General features: G+C 44.7%; 1 protein-coding gene across 1 annotated transcript in view; it reads left to right on the forward strand.

Moving 5' to 3' along the window:
- LOC101342822 (Protein FAM169B) overlaps positions 1-13,785 on the forward strand; it is a 90,601-nt gene that overhangs the window by 8,142 nt on the left and 68,674 nt on the right. Inside the window, exon 4 of the mRNA XM_023727810.1 lies at positions 870-969. Within this exon, the coding sequence (XP_023583578.1) occupies positions 870-969 (100 nt within the window). The remainder of the gene's footprint in view (positions 1-869; positions 970-13,785) is intronic.

Here is a 13,785-nt window from a genome sequence, read left to right on the forward strand (position 1 = left end):
AGGATTGTTTGTCTTTTTGTTGTAGAGGAGTTGGATTTTCTTGTAGATTATGGAGATTAGACCTTTGTCTGATTTGTACTGTCCAAAAATTTTTTCCCTGTCCTCAGTTTTCAAAACAGACTTTGTAATGGAATGTGTTGACCTTTTGCTTTGGGAACTGGTAGTGGTGGGTTTCATGGCCATGGAGAAGGATTTGGATGTGGGTGCTCTAGAAAAGGATCTGGGGTGATCCCAGTGTTACAGACCTGAACTTGCCACTCCGTGTTCCTTTGGAGGCAACAGTTAAGATAACAGGCGCCCGGGGCTGATGGAGCCAGGGCCAAGCCTGTAGAGCACAGAGAGGGTATGGGTTCTCGAGACTGCTTGGAGGGACCCGAGCAAGGGCAGCCTGAGCACAGTGGCCTCCTGGGGACAGGCAGGCGCATCCAGGGCTGTTTCCATGGAGTGTCCCTGGGGGGCCTCGGAGGACAGCGGAGACCAGCATGGCAGGTGCTGGGCCTGAGGCGGGCTGTAGGCTGTAAGGCCAAGGGAGATTGGGATCGAGAAGACTTCTGCAGTGGGAAGTGTACAGAAGGGTGAGATCCGAAGGGTGTTTGGTCTGCAGAGTAGGTATTCATCAACATGTGGATAGATGGACAGGTCAAAGAGGGAAAGAGAAGGTTTGCTCGGTGGGAGATGGGGAAGGACCTTTGTCAAAAATCCCCCTCAGAGTGGCTAAGGTTTCCCTTTTAAAAAAAAATATGTTGCTCGTGTCCTGTGTAACAGTGTTTGTTCAATGTGCTGATTAATTCTAAGTAATTTCCTATGCCCTTTGTAAAGATGGAAGAACAAAAGTCTTATTTTATGATTTTATTTATTTATTTTTTTAGGTTAAACTTGAAGCCTCGTCTGTTTGCTTTTGCACCGTGCACCATGATGAACCTCAGCATAAGATACTGGTTTTGGTTAATCCCCGGGACACAAAGACAGGTTGGTACTTATCAGTGGATTTTCAAAAGAGGGAGCCTGAGTTAATTGTGTCCAACGAGTGGAATCCAATACCGAGTAAAGTGGTGGTTGTATGCTTAGGCTGAACTTAGAAGAACATCAAGGGAGGACTGAATTTTTTTTTTTCCTCAGCTTTTAGGGATCTAATGGAGCCCTGGTGTCGTAGTGATTAAGAGCTCGGCTGCTACCCAAATGTCAGCAGTTCGAATCCACCAGCTACTCTTCGGAAACCCTATGGGGCAGTTCCACCCTGTCCTATAGGGTCGCTGTGAGTCAGAATTGACTCGATGGCGATGGGTTTGGTTTGTTTTTTTTCAGGGATCCAATAGTGCATTATTATTTCTGCTTATTGACACATACATTGATTTTTGTATTAAAGACACTAGATGCCCTCATCCACAGTGACCGTGCTTAGAGGTGCTTTTGAGGGTAGAACTTGCTGTTCTTAACATGGTACTGGGGGAGCACCTAAGTTGGAGTGTCACAGGGACCAGTCTTATCCCCAATATACAGATGAGGAAATGAGAGCCAGAGTGGTCAAGGAACTTGCCCATAGCTGCATAGCTAGGACACAGTAGGGATTTTGCGTGGTGACGACTGGGTAGGGGTTTTGTTCCTGGTGCTGAAGATTATGTAATCTGTGAGTCATTTGTTCTTTCTCTGCGTTAAGAGAAGGCCATTTGTGACAGGCTGGAGTGAGTCCTCCTGAGAAGAGGCTTGGCCCTTGCTCAATTGCATATGGGGCAGCAGGTCTGCAGGCCGTTGCAGTGGGCAGCGTGAGGTGAGGGGGAAGAGAAGGTTCCAGCCTGCCAGTACCCCCGAGCCCTGGAACCAGAGCACCCTCTGGTGAACATCATGCAGAACGCCTCCCTGACCTTACGGGGTTCTCAGTTTAAATTCTGTCCTATTAGAAATGTCTTCCATTATTATACCTCTCTGTGTTTTCTAGATTTCCTACAATGAGCATGTGTTGCTTCCCTAAAAAAATAAAAAAAAAAAATCTTAATGAATCACCTTCCTTAAATGATATGGTAGGTGGTGACATTTTGGGGTTATACCAAAAACAAGCAAATAAGCAAACAAACTCGATGCCATCAAGTCGATTCCAACTCATAATGACTGTATACAACAGAGGAGAACTGCCCTGTAGGACTTCCAAGGAGCATCTGGTGGATTCAAACTGCTGACCTTTTGTTTAACAGCCGAGCTCTTAACCGCTGTGCCACCAGGGCCCTGTGGCAGTAGGAAGACATTTGGAAACTTTGTTTAAAGCGCTATTATACATAAGGAAAGCTCCATACTGAGATTTCCTGGAGCTTATGAATATTTATTATGTATATTCTTAGGGTTATAGACTGTTAAATATAATTTGCAAAGGGGGTGTTCTTTCCACCAGGGAGGTGAGGAGGTGAACATGGCTCTGACCTGCGTGTCGGCCTGAGGTTCCTACTCAGAGGACGCCCTGCTCGGTTGGTGTCACCAAGCCCAAGGTGGACCTTTCTGGGGAGAGTTGGTCACCCTTAAGATTGTCCTTAATGTCTTCCTTGTTGCTAAATATGAAACATGAGTGTGCTTAACTAGCTGCTGGGAGTGTTTGACTTGTTGGCAAAGCCTCCTCTTTGCTCCAAGATTGGGGATGGCTGAGCTTTGTGTAGGAGACTTCAGGTTAAGGTTTAGGACATTGCCTGTCTCTGTCTGGCTGAGCCGGGGTAGCCCCGGGCCTTTGACTTTGCCCAGAGTTTGTGATGAGCTTGTGACCACGTTAGTAAAGGTAACAAGGTGTGCCTGCAGGTGCCCCTCAGTGAGAAGATTGTCAAAAACGTGGAAAATATCATGTGCTGATTTTAAGAAAGTGTCCAAATATCAGCAGGTCCCTGCCCACTTTTATACATTTAACAAAATTCTGGTTATAGGTCTTTAACTACAATTTGCATAATGTAAACATGTAATGCAGACGTATGAACATATGAGTGACTCTTACAAATCTGTTTCCTGTTTATATTGGAATTAATTTTTTATTGTTTTTAAGAATGCGCTATAATAAATATTCATAAGCTCCAAGGAATCTCAGTATGGACCTTTCCTTATGTATAACAGGGCTTTAAATAAAGTTTCCAGATGTTTTCCTACTACCACGAGCTCTATTGTGGTGGCTGTGATTTTAAAAAAGCACTCAGGTGTTAACAGTGCCTCGGGATTTTTTTCATTCAGTATTTAAAGCGTACGTGAGTGTTTTCCCAAATGTTATTGCACATACACTGAGCGTGTCTGTAGTTTGAATCCTGTGGACTCCGCAGCAGCCTTTGGCATAAAGGATGCTCTTCACAGCTTTGACAAATGTGTCCCCTCCCCCTTCTGCTTAAAACTGTGACCTACAAAACTCTTGATTCCTTTGTAATTTTCTTCTAGAAGTTAGCTTTGTGAAGGTTGTGTGTGTGTTTACAAAGAAACTAAAAGAATCATAAGTTATTTGGTAAGCCGTGTGTATGAGTTCATTACTGATCAGCCGATTGGATCCATCACAATAACTTCTGATAACCCTGTGAGCAAATGAAAAACATCCTGGAGTTGTGTTCCCCAGTTGTAGGAGATAATGTTGATTGCCATCTGCTGTGCCTTAGCCTTCTAGGGCTCCCATAATGAATTACCACAAAGTTGGTGGCTTTAAAGAACAGAAATGGATTGCTTCACAGTTCTGGAAGCTAGAAGTCAAATCAGGGTCTTGGCTGTGCCAGTTCCTTCTGACGGCTCCTGGAGGGATACTGTGCCTTGCCTCTCTCCTAGCTTCTGGTGGCTGCCGGCAATCCTTGGCATTCCTTTGCTGCTTGTAGATGTACCTTCATGTGGCGTCTTCCCCTGTGTGATTCTGTCTCCGTGTCTGTTCTCCTCATTTATAAGACACTGTTTGGAAGAGATTGAGGAGCCCTGGTGGACAGTGGTTAAGCGGTTGGCTGCTAACTCTCCCTGGGCAGAGGCTGGTGTTTAAATCACCTAGGGGACCTGGCTGGAGGCTTCTAGGAAACTTCCTCCTTGGGTTGGCTGTCTACCTCCCAAGGGCCTTATTTTTTGTTTATTTCCCCATATTTCATTATTCCTCTTATTTGCTAATTATTAATTGATGTCATGTCTTTATATCATTGTCACCACCATTAGCTGTCAAGTTGATTCTGACCCATGGTGACCCCATGTGTGTCAGAGTAGAACTATGCTCCATAAAGCTTTCAATAGCTGATTTTTTTGGAAGTAGATTTCCAGGCCTTTCTTCTGAGATACCTCAATGATGAAAAAATAAGTCCTCTCATCAGAAAAGTTGTGATTTTTGCATCTCCTGTATTAAATCAGGACCACTTATCCTAGTATTCAAGATTCCCATCAACTATGGGCCTTTACTTTTCTCTTCTCATTTCTTCCTGTGCCCTGTGGGGGATGAGCCTGGACTTTGGCGTCTGATAGAACTGACTTTGGATCCTGGCTCTGCCAACTTACTGGGTGAGCTAGGTAAGTTATTTACCCTCTCTGAGTATTACTCTGGTCATTTCAAAAGAGACAGGAGAGCTTATCTACTTTACAGGGTGGTCGTGAGAATGAAATGATAGGAGGCAGGACATTTGATGCTTTGGAGACGCCAGGGCAGGTTGTTGGTATGAAATTGGCAGAACCCCCTTCTTTCACCATGGCACACCTTTGTGTGTTCTTCCTCTGGGCCTTTGTGCGTGTTCTAGAAGTACAAGATTTTAGAGGTGGTGACCTTCTGGCTGAACTTTGGGAGCTGAAATTACTGCCCCAACAGGTTCTGCTTGTGTACATCAGGGACTAGAACACAACGTCACACAAGACAATCTAGCTTGTTTTTCAGCCACCTTAATTGTTAGAAAGTGGTTCCTTATCCTGGCCCAGAAGCCTCATTGGATAGATGCCATGCACTCAATCCAAAAACATTAACCCATCAAGAGTGGGCTGCTGAGGGTGTGGCTTTACACCAGCCTGGGTAAAAAGACACAGTGGTTTGGCAGCCAGAGAGCGGAGGTGACCTGGGGCTGCGTTAATGGAAGGATGGTGGCCCAGCTCAATTACAGCTCATTTCTCCTTGGTGCTGCTCAGCTCATGTCTGTAGCAAACTGGAGCTTATCCATGGAGAGTGACTGGGATGACGAAAGGGCTTGAAACCATTTGAGTGACACTTGAGGAAACCAGGTCCTCCAAGGGAAGGGATGGTGTAGGGCTCATGGCTGAGAGGGCATTTAGATCATTATTAGGTCCAGGTCCAGTGTTTTCCAAGATGATTTCAAGTGATATGTCTGGATTTCAGAAGGAAATCCTAAATATCTCAAGGAAAAGGTTTCTATTTCCTGCTTGTTGTCATTCTTAGCTGCTGTAGAGTCGGCCTCAAACTCATGGCAACCCCATGCACAGTGGAATGAAATCCTGCCTGGTCTGCGCCATCCCCATGATCAGTTGTGGACTGGGCTGTTGTGATGCACAGGGTTTTTTTTTAGATCCATAGAGGTTTTATTGGTTGAGTTTTGAAAGTAGATCGCTAAGCCTTTCTTCCTAGTTCAGCTTAGTCTGGAAGCTCCACTGAACCTGTTCAGCATCATAGCAACATGCAAGCATCCACTGACAGATGGGTGGTGGCTGCACTTGAGGTGCATTGGCCAGGAATTGAACGTGGGTCTCCTGCATGGAGACTGAGAATTCTACCATTGAACTGCCAGTGCCTCTCAGTTTCCTGCTATGTCTTTAATGCTTTTCTAACACTTGTTAACCTCCTTTTTTTTTTTTTTTTAACAAAAACAAAGTAAGCTTCCCAGCTGAGTGCCTCTAACTTGAGTTTAATGTTTTGTCTTTGTGAGATTTATTTTCATAATTATAGCAACGATGCTTCATTTGTGATAGGGCTGATCAGACTATAGGTGGTGATGGGAGATGTCAAAATCAGGAAGCATGGCCTCTACATCCTGGGAGAGCCTGTTCTTTCCTGGGACCACTCCGACTGCTGGAGCATTCTTTATAAGGAGTCCAAATGGTGTGCCCATGAGTCTCTGCATTGCCTACTGCCCTACTGGGCCATCTGGGCAGGTGGCTGAGGCTCCTCCATAGGACAGCTCTCCACAGGCCTGGAGATGGCTGCCATATCTCCTGAGTAGTTCTTAGGTCACACGTCTCTTATTCTCCGACTGTTCCTCTTATGATGTGGGTCCCAGAGCTCGTCCCATCTGGATCCTTCTGTTAGACCTAGGTTTCTTGTAGAACATGGTGTCTGGAACCTGGATCGTGGGTGCTGTAATGGAAAGAACCTGGGTTTTGGAGTCAGTTAGACCTGGGTATAAATCTTGGCTCTGCCCGTTATGAATGGTGGCCTGGGTTATTTAGCCTCTCTGAGCTTCATTTTCCTTCCTTGCTGCTCAGAGGTGTGGCCCGTGGCACAGCAGCATGACATCACCAGGGAGTTTGTTAGACTTGCAGGGGCTTGAGCCCTCCCCAGACCTGCTGAGTACAAAACCTGTACCTTACAAGAGCCCAGGTGATCGGTGTGCACTTACAGTCTGAAAAGCTCTTGTTTAGAGAACTGTGAGATTTAGAGTTGAGGAACGTGAGCATCTTCATCTTTCTTTTTGGACTGGACATTCTGCCTCCACAAGGTTCGCCTCAGTGTACCTTGGCATATCAGTAGAACAAGTCAAGGCCCACTAACCTCCAGGGAACAGGTAACTAACCCCTGGCACGCCTGGCTCCCAGGATTTTCACACAAGCTTGTTAGGAAGACATTGCTCTGTCTGTATAAATTTGTGTAGCTGATGTTTCGAACCTAAAGAGCCACCCTTTCTCCCTCCTTGCCTCCCTCTCACCTCTCTCATTTCTTTCCTCTCTCCTTCCCTTCCTAGTATATCTATCTTTATTGAGATATAATTCATGTGATCATTAAGGTTATGTGTCAGCTTGGCTGGGCCATGATTCTCAGTGGTTTGGCAGTTATAATGTAGTTTGGAAAATATATGATGATGTGATCACTTCCATGAGATTTGATATAATGTGATCACCTCCATGATGGGATCTGCTATAAGTAGCCAATCAGTTGAAAGGGAGTTCCCTTGGGGGTGTGGCCTGCATCAAATATGTAAGTGGACTTTCTGGCAAGACTTGTTGGCTTTTGCTTGCTCTGGATCGTGCAGTTGGCTCCTGTTCGTGTGACCTCCGGATCTTGAAACTTGAGCTAGCAGCTTAACCTGTGGTCTTGCCTGCCGATCTTGGGATTCGTCGGTCTTTGCAGCCTGTGAACAGGAGTTCTGCTCTCTGACCTGCCGATCTTGGGTTTGCCTGCTCCTGTGGCAATGTGAACGAGGAGAAGCCTCCAGCCTGACCCACGGATTTGGGACGTTCCAGCCTCTACAGCTGCATGAGCCATTTCCTTTGTATAAATCTCTATATATAGATATTTATATGTTTTATTGGTTTTGCTTCTTTAGAGAACCCAGCCTAAGACATTTGGTACTGAGAGTGGTTCTAGAGAAACAAAATTGTAAGGATGAGTTTTCTAAATTGGTTTTCAAGTTTGGTTAGTCTTAAAGATGGTGATGACTCTGCTTCCGGTAGTAAAGAGGGCATTGCTAATCCATGGCGTGAGGTGGCAATAGAAATACACAAAATATCACCATCAATAGATTAGGTATTGGTGAGAGGTGAGGCTCTGGGTGATTGTATGTTTGATACCTTTCTACAGTTCTGTCATAATGAGAAGTATAAGGAAGCTGGTTGGTTGATCCTACTTTTAATAAACAAATTGGTGAAAGAAAGAGTTGAGCTCAGGGCTTCAGAGTCAAAGCTCAAGATCTGTATAAACAACCTCAAAATTTCCACTTGTGCCTTGAAAGAAAGCCTTATTTCTTGTAGTGACAGAGCTGATATTGCCAAAAACCAATCCCAGAGTCTTATTGTAAGATGGGCTGAATTAGAACGTCAACTCTATTGCGAACTTTGAGAGGTGTCTGAAACTAAAGTGAGGGCATTGATTGGGAAGAAGTGGGATCCTGAAACTTGGGATGGGGAGGTATGGGCAGATAATCAGGAAGCTGGGAACACTGAGCCCCTAAATTCTGTTGAATCACTCCTGCCAACATAACCAGCCCTCTCACTCCCATCTAAAGAGATTATTTCATCTTCATCTGCTACGCCACCCTTCCCAGTAAAACCATTAGCCCCTCCACCCCCATCTAATGAGATTAACTCAGCTGTGTCTAAAGGGCCTTTGTCTGAGTCATTGCCTGGGGCATCACCTGAAGCAGATGCTTTACAGGACAATGCTGAATGTTCTCAAAACATTTCCCTATCACCAATTTTGGCTTCTAGACCTATAATTAGACTTAAGTCCCAGTGAGCCCCAAAAGGTGAAATACAAAGTGTGACCCAGGAGGAGGTATGCTACACTCCAAAAGAACTGCTTGACCTTTTAATATTTTTTAATAAGTACAAACAAAAACCTGGGAATATGTGTGGGAATGGCTATTAAGGGTGAGGGATAATGGTGCAAGAAACATAAAGATGGATCAGTCTGAGTTTATTGATATGGGCTTACTAAGCACAGATTCTTCATTCAATGTTTCAGCTCAAGAAGTTACGAAAGGATCTAATAGTTTATTTGGTTGGATTGCTGAAGCGTGGATTACACGGCGGCCTACATTAAATCAAGTTGAAGTATCAGACCTGCCTTGGTATACTGTAGAAGAAGATATCTAAAGGCTTAGAGAAATTGGCATGCTAGAGTGGATTTATCAGGTTAGATCCACAGACCCACACACGGAGTGCCCAGAGGACACACCTTTTACCACAACTGTGAGGAACAAATTTGTGAAGGGAGCTCTAGCATCCTTGAAGACTGCTGTGGTTGCTACTTTACATAAGTCAGATTTGACAGTGGGAACTGCCCTAACTGAATTAAGACACCTAACTACAATGGGGTTGATTGGACCCTGTGGTGGTAGGGGTCAAGTGGTGGCACAAAGACAAGGTGGATGTATTTACTGTAATGGACAGCAGAGTCAAAGCAGTAATCAGAATAGTCTGACTCATATGGACTTATGGCATTGGCAACTTAGTCACGGTGTCCCTAAGAGTGAAATAGATAGGAAATCTACTGAATATTTACTTGATCTGTACAAGCAGATGAGTTCTAGGTCAAGTGAACAGCAGTCTAACTCAAATCACCAGAATAGAGAGTCATAGTCCCTCAATCAATTCCCAGACTTGAGTGAGTTAAAGACCCACATCTGCTTGAATGAAGGGGAAGCCAGGTCCCCTTGAAGAAAGACTCCAATACACTGCCAAAAACTTAATCCTTTTACGACAGTGACTGTTCACTGGGAAAAAGGAAATAATCAGATTTTTCGGGGATTTCTGGATACTGGCTCTGAACTGACACTAATTACAGGAGACCCAAAACGTCACTGTGCCCACCAGTCAGAGTGGGGCATGTGGAAGTTAGGTTACTGATGGAGTCTTAGCTCATGTCTGTCTCACAGTAGGTCCAGTGGGTCCCTGAATCCATCCTGTAGTGATTTCCCCAATTCAGAAATGTATAATTGGAATAGATACACTCAGCAACTGGCAGAAGCCCCACATTGAGTCCCTGACAAACAGAGTTAGGGCTATTATGGTAGGAAAAGCCAAGTAGAAGCCATTAGAACTGCCCCTACCTAGGAAAATAGGAAACCAAAAGCAATACTGCATTCCTAGAGGGGTTGCAGAGGTTACTGCCACCATCAGGGACTTGAAGGATACAGGGTGGTGATTCCCACCACATCCCCATTCAACTCACCTATTTGACCTGTGCAAAAAACAGATGGATCTTGAAGAATGACAGTGGATTATCAAAAACTTAACCAGGTGGTGACTTCAATTGCAGCTGCTGTTCCATATATAGTTTCATTGCTTGAACAAATTAATACATCTCCTGGTACCTGGTATGCAGCTATTGATCTGGCTAATGCCTTTTTCTCCATACCTGTTTTGAAGGACCATCAGAAGCAGTTTGCCTTTAGCTGGCAAGGCCAGCAATACATCTTCACTTGCCTACCTCAGGGCTACGTCAACTTTCCAGCCCTATGTCATAATTTAGTCCACAGGGACCTTGATCACATTTCCCTTTCACAAGATGTCACACAAGTCGATTACATTGATGATATTATGCTGACTGGACCTAGTAAGGAGGAAGTGTCAATGACTCTGGACTTATTGGTAAAACATTTGTGTACCAGAAGGTGGGAAATTAATCCCACAAAAATTCAGGTGCCTTCCACCTCAGTGATGTTTCTAGGGATCTGGTGGTGTGGGACATGTCGAGATATTCTTTCTAAAGTGAAGGATAACTTATTGCATCTGGCTCCTCCCACAATTAAAAAGGAGGCACAATGCCTAGGGGGCCTCTTTGGATTTTGGAGGCAGCATATTCCTCATTTGGATGTGCTACTCCTGCCTATTTATCAAGTGACTCGAAAAGCTGCTAGGTTTGAGTGGGGCCCAGAACAAGAGAAGGCTCTGCAGCAGGTTCAGCCTGCCATGCAAGCTGCTTTGCCACTTGGTCTGTATGATCTTGCTGATCCAATGGTGCTTGAAGTGTCAGTGGCAGATAGAGATGCTGTTTGGAGTCTTTGGCAGGCCCCTATTGGTGAATCACAGCACAGACCCTTAGGATTTTGGAACAAAGCCCTGCCATCCTCTGCAGATAACTACTCTCATTTTGAGAAACAGCTTTTGGCTTATTACTGGGCCTTAGTAGAGACTGAATGCTTGACCATGGGCCACCTAGTCACCATGCAGCCTGAGCTGCCCATCATGAACTGGGCATTGTCTGAACCACAGAGCCATAAAGTTGGACGTGCACAGCAGCACTCCATCATTAAATGGAAGTGGTATACATGAGATTGGGCTTGAGTACGACCTGAAGGCACAAGTAAGTTACATGAGGAAGTGGCCTAAATGCCCATGGTCTCCACTCCTGTAACATTACCTCTGTCTCCCAGTCTGCACCTATGGCCTCATGGGGAGTTTCTTATGATCAGTTGACTGAGGAAGAGAAAACTCAAGCCTGGTTTACAGATGGTTTCTGTGTGATATGCAGGCACCACTCAAAGGTGGGCAGTGACAGCACTACAGCCCCTTTCTGGGAACTCCCTGAAGGACAGTGGTGAATGGGCAGAACTTCAAGCAGTGCACCTGGTTGTTCACTTTGCTTAGAAGTAGAAATGGTCAGAAGTGCAACTGTATACTGATTCATGGCCTGTGGCCAATGGTTTGGCTGGATGGTCAGGAACTTGGAAGGAACATGATTGGAAAATTGGAGACAAGGAGGTGTGAGGAAGAGGTATGTGGATAGACATCTCTGAATGGACCAAAGAAGTGAAAATACTTGTGCCCCATGTGAGTGCTCACCAAAGGGTGACCTCAGCATCGGAGAATTTTAACAATCAAGTGGATAGAATGATGCATTCTGTGGAAACCAGTCATCCTCTTTCCCTAACCACTGCTGTCATTCCTCAGTGGGCTCATGAACAAAGTGGCCATGGTGGCAGAGATGGAGGTTATGCATGGGCTTAGCAACATGGACTTCCACTCACCAAGGCTGACTTGGCTACAGCCATTGCTGAGTGCCTGATCTGCCAGCAGCAGAGACCAATACTGAGTTCCTGATATGGCACCATCCCTCGAGATGATCAGCTAGCAACCTGGTGGCAAGTTGATTACATTGGACCACTTCCATTATGGAAGGGGCAGTGGTTTGTTCTTACTGGAATAGACACTTACTCTGAATATGGATTTGCCTTCCTTGCATGCAGTGCTTCTGCCAAAACTACCATGCGTGGACTTACAGAATGCCTTATTCACTGTTATGGTATCCCACACAGCATTGCCTTGGATCAAGGGACTCCCTTCACAGCAAATGAAGTGTGGCAGTGGGCCTGTCCTCATGGAATTCACTGATTTTACCATGTTCCCCATCATCCTGAAGCAGCTGGCTTTATAGAACGATGGAACAGCCTTCTAAAGACACAATTATGGTGCCAGCTAGGTGGCAGTACCTTGCAGGGTTGAGGCAGTGTTCTCCAGAAGGCTGTATATGCTCTAAACTAGCATCCAATGTATGGTGCTGTTTCTCCCATAGCCAGGATTCATGGGTCCAGGAATCAAGGGGTGGAAATTGGAGTGGCACCACTCACTATTACCCCTAGTGACCTGCTTGCAAACTTTTTGCTTTCTGTCCCTGCGACCTTATGCCCTGTGGGTCTAGAGGTCTTAGTTCCAAAGGGAGGAATGTTTCCATCTAGAGACACATCCGTGATTCCATTGAAAAGGAAGTTAAGAATGCCATTTGGCTACTTTGGGCTCCTTATGCTTCTGGATCAGCAGGCAAAGAAAGGAGTTACCATATTGACTGGTGTGATTGATCCTGATTACCAAGAGGAAATCAGATTGATATTACATAGTGGAAGTAAAGAAGAGTATGTCTGGAATGCAGGAGATTCCTTAGGGCTTCTCTTAGTACTACCATACCCTGTGATTGATGTCAGTGGAAAACTATAGCAACCTAATTCCGACATGACTACTAATGGCCCAGACGCTTCAGGAACAAAGTGTCACCCCACCAGGCAAAGAACCACGACCAGCTTGCTGAGGCAAAGGGAATATGGAATGGGTGGTGGAAGAAAGTAGCTCAAAATACTATGACCAAGTGACCAGCTGCAGAAACAAGGACTGAACTTGTAATGAGTATTTCTGCCTTGTATGTGTGCATCAAATATTTTTGTTTTCTTCATTTATAAAATATAAGATGTAAATAGGCCTTTCACATGTTCGGTTTTATGTGTGTTATATCATGTTAGGTGCAAGTATGACTTAATGATTGTTTTTATTCAGAGATTATGTACGGTTTAAGGAGATGTGTACAGGTGCCAAGTTGACAAGGGGTGGACTGTGATTATTAAGGTTATGTGTCAACTTGGCTGGGCCGTGATTCTCAGTGGTTTGGCAGTTATGATGTAGTTTGACAGTCATATGATGATGTGAGCACTTCCATGAGGAGACTTGATATAATGTGATCACCTTCTTGATGCTAGCTTCCAATCAGTTGAAAAGGGAGTTTCCTTGGGGGCATAGCCTGCATCGAATATATAAGTGGAATTTCTGGCAAAACTCTTGAACTTTTGTTTGCTCTGGATCCTGCAACTGGCTGCTGATCGTGTGACCTCTGGTTCTTGGGACATGAGCTAGCAGCTTAACCTGTGGTCTTGCCTGCCGATCTTGGGATTCGTTGGTCTTTGCAGCCTGTGAGCAAGGGCCCTGCTCTTTGACCTGCTGATCTTGGGTTTGCCAGCCCCTGTGGCTACATGAATCAGAAGCAGCCTCAGCCTGACCCATGAATTTGGGATGTTCCATCCTCTACAACCGCATGAACCATTTCCTTTATATAAATCTCTCTATATAGACATTTATATGCTTTACTGGTTTTGCCTCTCTAGAGAACCCAGCCTAAGACAATTCATATACCATACAATTCACCCATTTAAAGTGTTCAATTCAGTGGTTTTCAGTGTATTCACAGTTGTGCAACCATCTATGCTGTAGCATGTTTCAGAACTTTATTCCTTTTTTTTAAATTTATTTTTTATTTTTTATATTTTATTGTACTTCAGGTGAAGGCTTACAGAACAAACAGTTTCTCATGAAACAGTAGTACACATGTTGTTTTATGACATTGGTTAACAACCCCACAACATATTAACCCTCTAAATTCTCAACCTTTTTTTT

This window comes from Trichechus manatus, unplaced genomic scaffold (genome assembly GCF_000243295.1).
Source record: "Trichechus manatus latirostris isolate Lorelei unplaced genomic scaffold, TriManLat1.0 scaffold00019, whole genome shotgun sequence".
NCBI classification, from domain to species: domain Eukaryota; kingdom Metazoa; phylum Chordata; class Mammalia; order Sirenia; family Trichechidae; genus Trichechus; species Trichechus manatus.